This window comes from Selaginella moellendorffii, unplaced genomic scaffold, assembly GCF_000143415.4.
Source record: "Selaginella moellendorffii unplaced genomic scaffold, v1.0 SELMOscaffold_0, whole genome shotgun sequence".
Classification (NCBI taxonomy): domain Eukaryota; kingdom Viridiplantae; phylum Streptophyta; class Lycopodiopsida; order Selaginellales; family Selaginellaceae; genus Selaginella; species Selaginella moellendorffii.
In genome coordinates this window covers 4,644,964-4,659,940 of record NW_003314261.1, presented here as the reverse complement: position 1 = coordinate 4,659,940, position 14,977 = coordinate 4,644,964, and the positions used below count along the sequence as shown (strand labels likewise).

The 14,977-nt window shown below is 44.0% G+C and overlaps 6 protein-coding genes across 10 annotated transcripts; 2 read left to right on the top strand and 4 right to left on the bottom strand.

The window, feature by feature from the left end:
• Positions 1-18: 18 nt before the first annotated feature.
• LOC9642218 lies at positions 19-1,319 on the top strand. The gene is made up of 7 exons (XM_024668868.1): positions 19-210; positions 262-480; positions 531-617; positions 666-812; positions 865-891; positions 937-1,032; positions 1,084-1,319. Exons 1-7 carry the CDS (start codon positions 19-21, stop codon positions 1,285-1,287), a joined length of 972 nt encoding a protein of 323 aa, XP_024524636.1. The 3' UTR covers positions 1,288-1,319.
• A 49-nt stretch (positions 1,320-1,368) lies between these two features.
• LOC9642217 (pentatricopeptide repeat-containing protein At5g27110) lies at positions 1,369-3,630 on the bottom strand. Its single transcript, XM_002960430.2, has one exon. The coding sequence runs from the start codon at positions 3,628-3,630 to the stop codon at positions 1,369-1,371; it is 2,262 nt and encodes a 753-aa protein (XP_002960476.2).
• Positions 3,631-3,664: 34 nt separating this feature from the next.
• LOC9642216 lies at positions 3,665-4,779 on the bottom strand. The gene is made up of 4 exons (XM_002960429.2): positions 4,695-4,779; positions 4,229-4,623; positions 3,967-4,177; positions 3,665-3,914 (listed from the first exon to the last, which is right to left on the bottom strand). The coding sequence occupies exons 1-4, from the start codon at positions 4,748-4,750 to the stop codon at positions 3,707-3,709; spliced, it is 870 nt and encodes a 289-aa protein (XP_002960475.1). The 5' UTR covers positions 4,751-4,779; the 3' UTR covers positions 3,665-3,706.
• A 422-nt stretch (positions 4,780-5,201) lies between these two features.
• Positions 5,202-6,044, top strand: LOC112345417 (protein PEROXIN-4-like). The gene is made up of 5 exons (XM_024672127.1): positions 5,202-5,249; positions 5,311-5,430; positions 5,489-5,617; positions 5,712-5,841; positions 5,891-6,044. Exons 1-5 carry the CDS (start codon positions 5,247-5,249, stop codon positions 5,977-5,979), a joined length of 471 nt encoding a protein of 156 aa, XP_024527895.1. The 5' UTR covers positions 5,202-5,246; the 3' UTR covers positions 5,980-6,044.
• Positions 5,989-6,980, bottom strand: LOC9642215 (peptidyl-prolyl cis-trans isomerase CYP22). Its single transcript, XM_024672121.1, has 7 exons — positions 6,818-6,980; positions 6,735-6,758; positions 6,593-6,680; positions 6,446-6,538; positions 6,343-6,375; positions 6,228-6,284; positions 5,989-6,176 (listed from the first exon to the last, which is right to left on the bottom strand). Exons 1-7 carry the CDS (start codon positions 6,964-6,966, stop codon positions 6,066-6,068), a joined length of 555 nt encoding a protein of 184 aa, XP_024527889.1. The 5' UTR covers positions 6,967-6,980; the 3' UTR covers positions 5,989-6,065.
• Positions 6,981-8,876: 1,896 nt separating this feature from the next.
• On the bottom strand, positions 8,877-11,214 carry LOC9642214 (isobutyryl-CoA dehydrogenase, mitochondrial). 5 transcript variants are annotated; one of them, XR_002992039.1, is made up of 14 exons: positions 11,027-11,207; positions 10,835-10,971; positions 10,729-10,780; positions 10,550-10,672; positions 10,438-10,500; positions 10,334-10,387; positions 10,183-10,281; positions 10,052-10,120; positions 9,886-10,001; positions 9,772-9,832; positions 9,550-9,704; positions 9,408-9,489; positions 9,155-9,349; positions 8,877-9,116 (listed from the first exon to the last, which is right to left on the bottom strand). XR_002992039.1 is itself a non-coding variant. In XM_024672111.1 (13 exons), exons 1-13 carry the CDS (start codon positions 11,192-11,194, stop codon positions 9,248-9,250), a joined length of 1,266 nt encoding a protein of 421 aa, XP_024527879.1. In that variant the 5' UTR covers positions 11,195-11,214; the 3' UTR covers positions 9,107-9,247. The 5 variants fall into 5 exon arrangements, 2 of the variants coding, with proteins under 2 accessions (XP_024527879.1, XP_024527869.1); XR_002992040.1 differs by having other exon boundaries at positions 8,877-9,103; XR_002992041.1 differs by having other exon boundaries at positions 8,877-9,103; positions 9,173-9,349.
• Between the last annotated feature and the right edge of the window lie 3,763 nt (positions 11,215-14,977).

The following is a 14,977-nucleotide window of genomic DNA, read 5'->3' as shown; positions in this document are numbered from 1 at the left end:
GAATATTCTCGTCTCGCAATGGCTATTGTCTCTTCTCTTCATTCTTGTAATGCCAGGCGCTGCGTGGTTCTATCGGCGCTAGGGCGCGCCAGCGGCAGCGAGGTCAGCGATGCCGCGGCGCTCGTGCAGCGCGAGCTCCGAAATGGTGATCACCGCAAGGCGCTGGCGCTGGCGGCTGCGCGATTGCGGGCGTTTGGAGCAGCGAGACAGGTAGGGATCGGAGGATTTTCTTGCTGGAATCCACTCGCAGTGTTGCCGCAGGTCCCGCAGAGGATTTACACGCTGGAGGAGCTGCGGCTGAACGGCATCGACACTGCCAGATTTCTATCGCCAGTGGATTTCACGCTCGGAACGGTGAGGAGAAATCTCCAGCTCGCAGCTTTGGCGGGAGGGATTGCAGCATGGCAGCTCTTCCACCTTGATCAGTTCCAGCTGCTCATCGGTGTTGTTGTTGCTCTTTTTGTTGGAACTTTGGATCAGGTAATCTAGAGTTTTTCTTTCCTCTTTGTTTTTTCATTCATCTAGAACAGATTGTCTACAATGGTGGTGTGGAAGCGTTGCTCCTTGACACTCTCGGTCGTGTTGTAAGCGGCAAGTACAAGAATAGAGTAGCTCAGGTACGCATTTCTTCCAGTTTCTCTCATGTTAATAGTTTCCCTCTGCAGCACGAGGCAGGGCATTTCCTGGTGGCTTACTTGATGGGAATTTTACCCGCGGACTACACATTGTCAAGCCTTGATGCCTTCAGAAAGAATGGCTCACTGAATGTCCAAGCCGGGACAAGTTTCGTGGATTTCGAGTTCCAGGAGGAAGTAAGTTTCAAGTTTCCTGCTTCCAAAGTACCGAAGCTGATCCTGTTTGCAGGTAAACACTGGAAAGCTATCTTCTGGGGTATGACTTCTGCGGATATCACATTGCTTATGCGGTTTATGGCAGACTTTAAACAAGTATGCTTGCGTTGCGCTGGCTGGTGTAGCAACAGAGTTCCTTAAGTTCGGGCTTGCAGAAGGGGGACTATCAGACATCCAACAGGTGATTGAACGATGAAGCTAAATTCACTGTTTCACAAAAAGTTTCCTGCAGCTGGACGAGCTTCTCAAACGGCTCAACTTCACGCAACTCAAGGCCGATTCCCAGGTGAGATGGGCCGTGCTCAACACTGTCAGCATCCTCCGGAGGCACCTGGCTCTTCACAGCAAGCTTGCCGAGGCCATGGACACTGGTAAAAGTGTAGGCCAATGCATCGAGCTCATTGAAACTGAGCTCGCGGGATGCACGGACCTCTAAAGCTCCACAATATCAACGTCCAGTTAAGTGTCTCTCGCTTACTCAAGCGCTCTCAGCTTAGCCAGAAACGCTTGAACAAGATCACGTTAGCATGTTGGACACAACCACATACGGTGCTGCTCTGCTAGCGTCATCAATCCCAGGAACGCTGTTACCTCTGCCAGCGTCTCCATGGAGCTTGCAAGCGCCAACCAGGCTCATCCAAGACGTCGAGTCGGGCTCGAACGGCATGCTCCGGAAGAGATCCTCGGCCCGGTCCAGCCATCCAGCACGGGCCAGAAGATCAATCAAGCATCCATAGTGCTCGTCATTCACCGAAACGCTGCCATCCTCGACCAAGTTGGAGAAACATGACAGCGCTTCCTCGACCAGACCTCCGTGGCTGCAAGCGAAGAGCACCACGAGATAAGTGGCACCGTCCGACTCCATGCCTTGCAGCTGCATTGCACGACTGAGCTGGACCGTCTCCACCGACTGTCCTTGCTGAGCAAAGCCCGTCATCAGTGCGTTCCACGAGACGGTGTTCTTGGCGGAGATGTCGTTGAAGCAAGACACTGCTCGGTCCAACATTCCAAACTTCCCGTACATGGCCACCAGAGCGCTCCCGACGGCCGAGTGGTGCTCCAGTCCCATGGACAAAACTCTCGCGTGGATGGACTTGCCTATGGCCGCGTCGCCGGTGACAGTACAGGCAGTGACAACGTTGGTGAGCGTTATGACGTTCGCTCTCACGCCTTCGAGCTCCATGCCGTGGAAGACCGCCAGGGCCGTGTCGCAGCATCCGTGCTGGGTGTAAAGCCCCATGATGGTGTTCCACGACACCTCGTCCCTGCGTTCCAAGGAGTGGAAAACGGCGGTGGCGGAGCTGAGACGTCCACAGGAGCCGTAAAACTGCATCAGGCTGTTGCTCACAAAAGGAAGCTCGTCAAGGCCGCAGCTGCGAATCCGGTGGTGGAGCGAAGCACCACGGGTGAGAGCTCCGAGGCTGCTAGCCGCTCCCAGCACCGCTACGTACGTCACTTCCGTCGGCTCCACGCCGTGAAGATCCATCAACGTAAACAGCTTCAAGGCCATCCCGGGATCGCCACACTCGGCATAAGCGGCGATCATCGTGTTCCAGGCAACGCAGTCTCGAGCACCGCCAGCTTCCTCCCGGAAAACTGTTACCGCGTCCTCTAGACTCCGGCACTCGCGGTACACATTGAGCAGCGAGTCGACCACGGCAGTGTCCGCATCCACCCTCGCTCGCAGCTGCGCGTGGATCATCCTCGCCTTGTCCAGCTTGCGGAGCACCGAGCACACTCCCAGGATCTCAACGATGGTGACCACGTCCGGAGCCACTCCTTCCAGCTCCATCTTCTCGAAGAGCTCGAGAGCCTCCCGGTGGTGCCCGCTCTGGACGTACGCGGAGATCATCGAGTTCCAGAGCTCGACACTGGATCGCGGAACCCGGCGGTGGAAGAAGACACTCTTCGCACTCTCGAGCATCTGGAAGCGGCCATACATGCTGACGAGCGCGCTGGCGACGGTGTCGTCCCCGTCGGAGCCACAGCAGGTGATACAGGCGTGGATCGCCCGACCGTCGGGTTCGCTCGCGCAAGCACCGAGAGCGCTCAGCATCGCCACCTTGTCTGGCGCAACTCCTTCCAGGTGCATGGCTCGGTAGAGTCCCAGAGCTTCGCGGCCCATCTTAAACTGGGAGTATGCCGCGATCAAGGCGGTGTAGGCGACAGCGTTCTTGGGCTTCAGGCGCTGGAAGAGATCTTCCGCCAGCGCGAACTCCCCGGCCTTGGCGTACATGTTGATGAGCGAGACTCTGAGCACCGCGTCCGACTGGAAGCTGGAGGTGGCGATGGTGGAGTGGAGAGAGCGCCCGGTGTGGAGATCCCCCAGGCTGGAGCACGCCCCCACCGCCGTCGCGAATGCCACCCGGTCGAGCTCCACGCCGTCGAGGCACATTGCCTGGAAGAGGTGGATGGCTTGCCGCGGGTCCCCGTTCTGGGCAAATGCCGTCATGGCGATGGTCCAGGTGAAGAGGTTCCTCTCGCGGATGGTGTGGAACGCGGCCTCGGCGTCTCGGAGGCTGCCACACTTGCCATACATGTCCACCAAGAGGTTTCCCAGGTACGTCTCTCTGGCGTAGCCATCCTTGCTCATTTGCTCGTGGATGGTTTTGCCTTGCTCGAGGCTGTCGCATTGTCGCAGGAGAGACGCGTATCTGTAGCGCTTGGTGACGAACTCTTGCGGATTTTCATCTTCCTGTGGTGGTGGCGCTTGAGATGCCTTGCGCCGGGTGCCTCGCAGCGGCGTCGGCTTTTGTCCGTGCCTCCTCCAGATGCCCATTGCCGTGGCCTCATGCTAGAAGTTCTCTTCTGGATCATCTAGATCAGGGATACTTAATAGAAAATGCAAGAACAGTTTAATCTGGAAAGATACCTCCTAGCGTCATGTCAAAGTGTTTCCATCCAGCACCCCAGTGCGAGAAATCCACGTCTTGTTCATTCTCATTGCTGAGTTCGTACGTCACCACGGGAACTGTCTTGCGAAGCATCGAGCTTTTGCCTTCCTCCCACAAGCTCCCTGATGTAAGTGCCAGTGCCAGCGGCTCGTCCTCCTCGGATGTCAACCTGATAAAACATCCGTCCGCAAAGTTGATTCTTCACGAAAACAATGGCTTACCCTTCAACGAAGTACGCATTCGGCTCCTCCCTTAAGCTTGGGAGCTGAGTGGTCTGTGACATTTCCTCTCGGCCTACTGGAAGATATCCAGGGCCACGCCTTTGACGAGCAGGACTTCTCATCGTATCCCAGGGAAAGTCTTCATAGCCTTCGCGCAGCCTCTTCTGGGTCGGCATTTCGTCATCTTCAAGAATGTCGAGAATGGAAATGCCTGCGTGATCAAATGAAAATAAACACCAGAACCGGATCAAGTTCCTCTTACCTCGTTCATGTGGGAGTGCTATCTTCCCCTCTCTCGGCTCGTTGCGACAAGCACCCGCGCTGCTTTGCGCTCCGTCGATACTCTCACTGTAGTTCCTGGTAGCAGGAGAAGCAGCCGCGGAAATTGGTTCCTTGGATCTTTTCGCAGCAGCAGCAGTAGCAGCGGTGCTGATTTGTTCCTCGTATCGTTTCGCAGCATCCTTGGGAGAGGGAGAAGCGATACCAGAAAATTTGGTTTGTTCCTTGGAGTCATTCCAAGCAGCAGCATTGGGAGCTGGATCGATTCGTTTCTCCGATTCATTCGCAGCAGTCTTTGGACGTGAAGGCTGGTAACTCATCACCGCAGAAGGATGATCCGGAGAAGGAGTCCTCGCTTCTAGGATGATCTCTTTCCTCCTGTGTTAAAGCAACGAAAAGACGAGTATAAGCAGAGCGAAAAACTTACTCCATTGCTCTCTCTAACTCACCCAAAGGGATTTTCATCGTCCACGCTTTCGACTGGAGCAGCAGAGCACAGCTTCATCTCTTTACTCCTTGTGTTAAAGCAACGAAAAAACGAGTATAAGCAGAGCGAAAAACTTACTCCATCGACTCACCCAAAGGGATTTTCATCGTCCAAGCTTTCGACTGGAGCAGCCGAGCACAGCTTCTCAAGCCCCAGCAAATCAAGAGATCGAGATCTTCCCACAGCCTGCTGTGCCGGATCCCTCTCCAGGCGCCTGCGCTGCTCGAAAAACCTCTTCTGCCTACGCAGCAGCCGTGTTCCATCGATCGAAATATCAGAAACTACAACCAATACCTAGCCTCGACAGAGTTCCTGGTCTTCTCGCGCACCAAGAAATGCGATCAAACGAAAGAATCGCGAGAACATCAGCCTTACCTGCTTGATCTTCTTCCGGGATCCTCCCATCCATTGCAGCATCGTCGAACAGACTAGGGTTTATCCTCTTCCCGCCCAAAGTAATTACCCCTGACAGGGCTCGAACGCGGGATCTACCTCCTAGGGTTTGCGAGCAAAAATGGTAAGACTCAAATGCATCGATCGATCGCGAGATCACTCGTTTCCCTCCTCCCAATTTCCAGTCCAACAGAGCGCGGCTGTTCAAGGAGTACCGGGAAGTCCAGAAGGATCGCAACGCGGATTCGGACATCCAGCTCGTCTGCGATGACACAAACATCCATCGATGGACGGCACACATCAAGGTAAGAAATTCATGCAGTGTGTGTGTGAGAGAGAAAGAAATTTCGCTTGGATTTCCAGGGACCGGCCGAGACTCCATACCACGAAGGCGTGTTCCAGCTCGCGATAAGCGTCCCGGACAACTATCCTCTACTTCCACCGCTAGTCCGCTTCGTCACAAAGATCTTTCACCCAAACGTTCACTTCAAGGTACCGCAAATCTTTCATCCTGGCCTGGAAGAACTCAAAGAAAAATAGTATAGCGATGCTAAGCATTTTCTTTTTTTTCTTTTTTCTATTCCAGACTGGAGAGATTTGCCTCGACATTCTCAAGACCGCTTGGAGCCCGGCATGGACGTTGCAATCGGTTTGCCGAGCGGTGATTGCTTTGATGGCTCATCCCGAGGCAGACAGCCCTCTCAACTGCGACTGCGGTAAGAGATCTTTGCTCCAAAGTTGCCAAGTTTGAGCTGGATGTCCCAGGGAATTTGCTGCGATCTGGCGATGTGCGAGGCTATCGATCCATGGCTAGAATGTATACTAGGCTGGCTGCTCTACCCAGCTCGTCATAGTCTCTCCTGTGGTAAAACATTGTCTGTATTGCGATTGAATAACACACACACACACATACTTGTGACTTACGTGTTAGAAGAATGGATCACATTTCACCACATTGCGAAATTGTGCATTGGAGCTTTGGCTTGTTGCTCTGACCAGTCTGGACGTTTTCGATCTTTCGCACCACTAAAAGTCCGTCGCCCAAAACCCTCTGGAAAAAATAGAGCATGAGTTTTGTAGCTCAAGTTTGAGAAGAACTTACTCCAAACACCACATGCTTGTTGTCGAGCCAGTCGCATTTGGCGCAAGTTATAAAGAACTACACAAACAACGTCTTCCGTAAGTATAGATCATCCACAGAAGATCACAAAAAGCACCTGACAGCCATTTGTGTTTGGGCCGCTGTTAGCCTGCGCATTCATTCCAAGCGTCAAAATGGAATTTCTCGGGTCGAAGGAAAAGAAAGTTAGCAGCTCATACCATGGACAAAAGACCCGGGCCAGTGTGCTTGGCTACGAAGTTTTCATCTTCAAATTTACTCCCATAGATGCTCACGCATCCGTTTCCATCGCCCTGTGAAGAAGCAAAACTGTCACTGGCAAGAACTTGCAAAGAATCGCACTTCACCTTGAGAAAATCCCCGCCTTGAATCATAAAGTCTTTGATCACGCGGTGGAAGCTGCAGTTCTTGTATCCTTGTGGTGTCCCGGCTTTTCTACAAACATAGGATCGAACCAGACTTCTTATCAAGAGAGAAAACCCTCCTTACCGAAAATCACCAGTGCAAAATTGCCTGCCAAAGAAAGGAAATAAATCTCTGAAACAAAAACAGACACGAAGTAGAACTAATACCTGAAGTTCTCGGCCGTCTTGGGAACAATGTCGGCGAAGAGCTCCATCTTGATCCGCCCAGCAGGCGCCGTCCCGATTGTGATGTCGAAGAAGACGACGGGGTTCTTTGGATTCTGCGGCCTCAGGTGCCACTCTACAACGCCCGCCATTTCCCTCGGGACCCTAAAAGACAGGCTTAGGGTTTAAGCGGATCTTTATTATTTTATATTCAAAACTTAGAACAAGTTATAAATTAATTAATTAATAAGCTTATTATTTTACTTTTCTTTACATTAATTGAAACAATGGGAAATACAATAATCACAAATATTGAGTTTATTAATCATATACTAAAAAATTGTTTTTTTAACTTTTAAATATAGTATTTAATATCTCTCAAGAGTTTAAGTTTCATATAATTGTGACTTACATATAAATGTCTTTTATTTTTAAATTATTAAAATCTTATGGGCTATTAAGTCTTGTACTTTAAATTTTTTGTTGCAATTATCAAGTTGGAATATAACTTATGAAATGACAATACTTTTAAAATTTATTTGAACTACAAAGGAGTTTTTCCCCATTTTTTACCTCTTTTATTTGTGGCTTAACAAGTTTCTTCTAGATTTGTAACATGTGATCCATAATGCTTTTGGCTCAACATTCCAGTGGTGAGCAAGTTAGCCTCTATTGGAGAAGGAGAATTTTTACCGGATTACAATTCTTTAGTATAACAGCTTCCTCCCTCGAGTTATAAAAAGTTTATATATCAAAAAAATATATATATAATTTTAAATTTTTCAACCAAATTTTTAAGTGTGAAATGTTTTTTCTTACTATTCACTAAAAATTAATATACAAAATGTATTTTTTTTTACAAATATTTCAAATCTTTTTTAACCACCATATTAATTAAATCATTCATTTATAAAGTCATACATTTGAATTAATATGTTATAAACTTATATAAAGCTGATTATTATAACTTTAATAGTATTTTTTTGTACTAATGAAGTTGAAATGTGAAAAGGCATTCAAGTATTGTATAATACAGTGTACCATTTTATTTATTAGGATATATAAAATAAATTTTAATAAATGAGCTAAAATGTTATTTATTATATTTATATTTTCATGCCAAAGTCTTTCAACCATTTTGCAAAGTTAGGAGAAACTTTAATAAAATTACATGATATTTTTCTTAGTAACTAAAATTTTAAAATGTTAATTAAAATATAAAAAGTGGAAAACAAATTGATATGCATTAGTACCTTAAACGTATAAAATAACTTTGGTATTTATATAAAGAGGTAGTAAATATTTTATTTAAATTTTTAAATATTTTAGGATATTAATATTATTTATTTTGAGTATATTAAACACACTTTCATCCCTATACAAATAGTAAGTGACTAGCCTATGTAATTTATAACTGAAATAATTAAAGATTATTTTAATTATGAAAAGTTTAGTAATTGTGATTTGAACATTACTTAACAAAATAAATGAAAACTTTGAGGTTTTATTGGTATAAGGTAAGATTGTAGTGTAATAGCTAAATAAATAATTTGTTAAGTATTATATTTCAATTTCATAATGGTTAATAATTATTTTTATACAGTGACATTAAGTTATAGAATAAAGCTTTTTATTTTAAACATGTTTAAATACTTACAAAACCATTATTTTTGTTTTGATCAGATTCATCTAAATTATTTTTATATAATTATAGTAAAAATATTTTTTTAAATATAATTTATAATTTTGTATGCAAGTTATAACTTAAGAAACTGGTATATTATATAAAATAGTATATAAGTTTTGAAAGAAGACATTCAAGGTTGCAAAATAGGGAATGAAGAATCTATTTACTTCTTACTAATTCAATTTTATTATTAACCACTAAATTTTATTATACTTTTTTAACAAAACTTCCTATGATTCCAAATCTTTAGAAAAATTTAATATTACTTATAAATATACAAGCTAATATTAAAGTGTGAAGCTTAGTATTCAATTATTTGATTTTTAATGTATGACTTATCCTTGTGTTTCATCACCTTGAGCTTTAATAACCTTGAGATCATCAGATATAATTTCATTATTTTAATTAATCTAAACATCCAAATCAAAATGATAAAATCTCAATAGCGATCCCAAACAACACCAAGTCAATAACACCAAGTTAATACTAAAGGCTTCTAGCTAATGGTGGGATCTCCACAGTTCCGAAGCTACAGCAGCGGAGACTTACGTCCCACGGTGGACCGGGATATCACGGTTTTGGAACATGTATGGCCTGTCCTACTATCACAAAAAACTACGCGCGAATTAAAACGGAACAAAGGCAAACCAAACCTTTGTAATGTCGATCACATTTTTACACCGCACGGGCTGCCGTAAGGGCTTCCCTCCTCGAAAGGACACATGGATCACACACATGGTACGCCCTTACGGCTGCTGTAGCATGTGTCGAAAGAGCACGACCCTCATGATCTCGTTCGTCCCTTCGAGTATGGTATGGACTCGCAGGTCCCTAAGATACCTTTCAACCTGGACAAAATGAATTGATTAGAAGTCGTTGCGTGCTACTACTAGATTGTCATATTACCGGGTAGTCTTTTAAGTAGCCATATCCCCCATGAAGTTGCAATGCATCATTCGCAATGTTAAAGCAAGCATCAGTAGCGAACCTTAGAAAAGAACAAGCAATATGTTTAGAGCCGAACAATCAACACAACGACCCAACCAACCTTTTCGCCATTGCAGCGCAAGCAGAGGCTTTCGGAGATCCAGCATCCAAGGCAGCGGCAGCATTTGATACCATTAAGCGTGACGCATGCAGAGCAGTCTGCATATCCGCTAGTTTGAATTGAGTACTTTGAAACTCTGTGATGGCTTTTCCAAACTAAAACCACAAAAAAAGAAAACTAAAAAGATGTTCCACCGTAAAATGCATAAAGATATTCAGTTACTTGTTTGCGAGTAGACGCATATTCCTGAGCAGTATCAAGGCAGAACTGTGCTCCCCCGCAACTAAAATAAATTGTGTAAGAAGTTACGATAGGAAAACAAATTAGTTGTCAAACCTGCATGATGCGATATTTATGCGACCTCCATCAAGGCCCGCCATTGCGATGGCAAATCCCTGTCCCTCTCGTCCAAGCATATTGGCGGAAGGCACACGCACCTCTTCCATGACCACCTAAACATAGGCAATCAACAAACACCTTCAAAACACTCTTGAAGACATACGGAAGTGGTAGGCTGAGATCGCCATCCAAGCTTATCTTCGGGCCGTCCAAACGAAAGTCCAGGCATCCCCTTTCACACATCACATTGCAAACAGCTGAGCTCAAGCTTGTCAAAAGAAAGACCGAAAATACCTTCTCTAAGAGAAAGCAAGAGATCCCTTTTGGGCCCAGCGCTCCTGTTCGAGCCATCACCAAGTACAAGTCGCTAACGCTTCCTCCACTAATGAAGGCCTGAAACATGATCGGATAAGAAACAAAACTGGGCCTCGGAGTCGTACTAGACCTTTGATCCATTCAGAATGTAGTCGCTGCTGCCGTGTGCTTGTCTTGCTGTAGTCTGGAGTTGAAAAAAAGTGTCAATACTTGAAGTTGATAGTAGTTCTTTGCCTGTAAGGATGCGGCATCACTCCCGCTTGAAGGTTCCGTTAAGCAGTACGATGAAAAGAATTCCTAGGTAGTATTACAACATCCGGTAAGAAATCAAGTAACAAAAACGTACCATCTGAATAAGTTTTGGAAGCCAGTGGTTTCTCTGTTGATCATTTCCATACCTACAAACCACAGAGTTGGAAAAAATCAAAGAACAAATCGAAAGAAACATTGGAAAAGCTACGAAGATAACCTGTCAATCAAAGAGCAGCACATGTTATGAATGGTAAGATAAGCAGTTGTGCTTACATCACCATATGCCAGCGCCTCAAAAATCACTGCTCCATCCACTCGATTAAGCCTGTAAGAACAAGTGCTTCAGAATTTTTGCTTGGTTATCATGCCGCTCACTTACCGAGAGCCACCAACGTCTTCAGCACAAAACATTCCTCCGAATCCCAGACCGGCAGCCTTTCGCAAAACCTCCACTGGAAAATATTTGTCGCAATCCCACTGCGCGCCATTGGGAAGGAGCTCCTTCTTGGCAAAATCCTGCCGACATGAGAATTTCAATACTCTGGCGCGGGGAAGAGATTCCAAGACTTACAGTAGCAAGCGCACGAAAATGCAGCTGATCGGCCGTAAGGCGATGCTCGTCCCACAAACTCGAGACACGATCCGAGCTGCTGCCAGAAGAGGTGGCGTGCTTGCAGAACGAATGTGCGCCACGAATCGCCTTTAGCGTCCGGAAGCTCGACCTTGTCGCCAGCGCCATTTAGATGAGAACGAAGAACCCTAGAAAAATACCGTGACACAGGAATGGAACACGGCACTACCTCTTTGAAGGCTCGAAAAATTGAAACTGGACCGGACCGTGGACCGTGGAGCGGAACACCAAAACTTTCAATTGCATTGCATTCATAAAGTCTTATGGGAACCGCAAGACTATAAACAACATAAGAAATGATTTGCCATTTGCATGGTGGCCATTCAAATCTAAGGCTCCATTGGCATCGTTTTATTACATCTGGAATTAAAGGATCTAGTCATGCTTATTCACCTCCCAGCAAAAAGTGATTTGATCAGTGGCAAGACAGGTAAGTTTTAAACAACTTTTTTCCAAGTGGTAATAACTATTCCTAAATATTCTAGCATATTCCAAGGTGATCCTTAATCTAATGGCTGTAAGAAGCTAAAAGGATATCAACACCTACTTTGTATTTCACCTCTCATGTTTTTTTATCAATAAACTAAACTAAACTAAACTAAAAGGTATTTAACAAATATTAATTTTTTTATAAAACATAAGAGAAATAAATAGATTTTGATAATCAAATGGAAATATTAAATGCATAACAACAAAATGCCATGCTAAATTTGTAATCTGATCTTACTGCTAAGCTTGAATGCTATGCTCTCTATCCAGCTCTAAACTTGCTTGTTGCTGTCTTGAAAGCATGGATGAGCAACACATTCCAAACGTTTATTGTCAAAACTACACCTTCAACACACCCTTAAAGTTGCAATCCTCATGAGTATACAGTATAAGTTACCAAAGTGGAGGACACCACAGTTGCTACCTACAAGTGATTGCTCCACAATACAGTAGCAGGACATTCACCATCCAGCCATAGATCCCAACTACTCCAAATTGGTGTCCTAGCTCCTAGTGTTCACTCAAGTCCAAGGGCCTGTCTCAGCTGGCCTTGGACTTCTTCTAAACATTGGAAGGAAGCCAAAATGTGGACCCAAGTGTTCCCCTAAAAGCTTTTATTGTGACATTGAGGTTGTTGTGAGGAAGACAAAGCCCTCTAAATCTGTAAAAGTGACATACATGTTATATTGTGTCAATTGCAACTTGTCCCTAGAATCAGCACAACCAAGGCATCTAGGCAGGCATAGCTGGAAAGATTCCTCTCTTAAAGCACCACACAAGAAACACAAACAAGGCTCTTACTAGTGTTGTAGGCACTCATGAACAAACTATATATATAATATATATATTATAAGTTTAGTCATATAATGCCAAGTTTCATGTAGAAGAAAAGTCTTGCCTTTCTCAGCTATTGTCAATGAGGAAAAACCTGGGTCTTCATCATGGTGGAGGGTCACTTGCACTTGTCTTCTGCACTTTATTTCAAACCAACCAAGAAGCATAGGAATGGCTTCTGTTAATTCATACTGACCGTCATCACAAAGCCTAAGTTCCTTGAACTTTGCTATTTTTTACCTTTCCACAATATTAGTAACCACTACAAATTGATAGTCACATAACTCCATGTCATCCACTTCAATCGGGACAAAACCATCCTCTAAAATCAGACAAAAATGAACCACTCTACTTGAGACCATTTTTGCTTTGTATTTTATTGTTTAGCAGGTTTGACTAACACCACTTCCCCAGTAACAGAATGATTCTCCAACCACTTTATGTCTAAGGTCAACCGTTCCACATTACTACTTGTTACTAAACCCAACCTTGTTCCTGCTCTTCCTTGTAATTTGACTACATCACCAGCTTGCACCCAAACAGGATTCACCCTTGACAGAAGATCATTTGGAAATTTGGTGGCAACAACTTCTAAGGCAATACGAAAACCTCTCTTTGCCATGGCATCATCATTATGCAGGACAACACAAATTTCCCGAAGAATTTCCTGAATATACAATATGCAAGCAGAGTCATATGCTAGAATTTGCATATTTATAGATTCATATATCATTGGATGAGAAGTTTGTGGATGACAATGATACTTGTGTATGTGTCAATACAGTTTCTTAGAAATATATCTGGATAACATAAAAGGACTCACTTGATAGTATGCTGAAAACAAACCATCAATCACCCACTGTAATCAATGGAAAAAATCTCCATCACCTCCACATAACAAACCTCACTTGTAGAATAAATTATGAGAAATAAGAAGTTGAAACTAGACAAATACCTCCATTGTCTAGATCTTTTGTGTGACAACCAAACTCCCACATTTTAAAATTGAATTGTGAATGCAAACAGCCTTGTGCCCATAGCAATGCCCTTTGACAATTTTTTATTCCTAAAATGTTGGGCCTACTAGCTGCACAACAGCTTCCAACTATACAGTTGATAGCAAAATCCCTCCCATCATATTCATTAGGACACCAACATCATGTAATCTTCTTTTCCAGTCTGTGCTTGCTATGTCCATGGATCTCCTCTATAAATCTATGGCTTGCTCCTCCAAAGTCACAACTACTAACCCATCCTTCACAAACATAGTCTCCAATTCTAGATGTGACCTGGGCTTAATAAAGCTTTTGTTTAATAGCAAGTTCAACCATGAAAGGGGGAGAAGTCCATCTCTTTCTACCATCATTTCTTCCTGGATTGTTGTGAAAAAATACCTACAAAAAGGTGCTTGTGAACTTCTTCAAAGATTCTAGAAAAATATTACCTGAGATGAGCTTTCATGAATGTCCTTTCCATTTGTAAGTGGTTTATCTATATAGCATTGAGGTCTTTAAAGTCTGACTCAAATCTGTAGCACCACGTGTTTGCTAATGAGCTATATTGGAAAATATCATCACAAATGTGCCCTCTGCTAAACACATACATCAAAATGGATTGATGAGCTCCATACCTCCCATACTAGAACACTTCTACAGTGTTGCAAATCTAATGAACATAGTCAAGATTTTCAACTGTCCATCTACAACTCTAGCTCCAATTGTAAAAAATTCTTGTCAACTCAATGAGCAGTTGACATATTTGAAAACCTGCTGTATTGAGAAGTCCATCCACTATATACAGTTGATACCATTGCATATAGTGTTGGTTTTCCTGTGTTCGCCAGAAGCCAAGTCTTAATAGTGGATGGTCATGTTGGCATCCCCTCTTCATACAGCTTGTCCTCGATTTCAACAGAACCTCCATTCACTCTACATGACCATTCTGTTCCATTGTAGCAAAGGTGAGTTCATTCCATTGTTTCAGAACACCTAGGCACCAGAGATGCATTAAGTTAAAGCTAGAGATCTCTACCAAGTTCAACCTACAAATCCTTATCAGAAAACACAGTCGAAGCCACAATGAAGTCCAATTATACTTACTCGTATATTTCAAAAAGTCTTGTCTCACACCTATATCCCACTGTAGTTGTCACTTTCGTGATGTGTTTGGAAGCTATTCTAATTCCTTGATAGCTACCTATATTTCTTGCAAAGTTCATGGTGTGGTAGGCTTCATAAAATTCTTTGTTATACCTCCATTCTTCCAGAAGTTCCTTCCAAAAGCATTGGAGCTTTACATTTGCTGCAGCAGTTCTTCCCACATGAGATAGAAAAGTAATTAGAAAAACATAAAAGATATATAATTTTTTTATTACCACTCAAAAACTTCAAGAGTTTGCATTGTGCAAGATGGTCTGTGGTTACCACTATTGGGATGTGGAGTGTAGCTTAGAGCACTGAGAATATTTTAATTTCTAGAATATTCCCTTCTCTTTGTATAAAAGCCCCACAAGTTAGTGAGGGAAGGAGTGGTATTTAGGGCAATTGAGGAGGCATGGAGAGGTTGAGT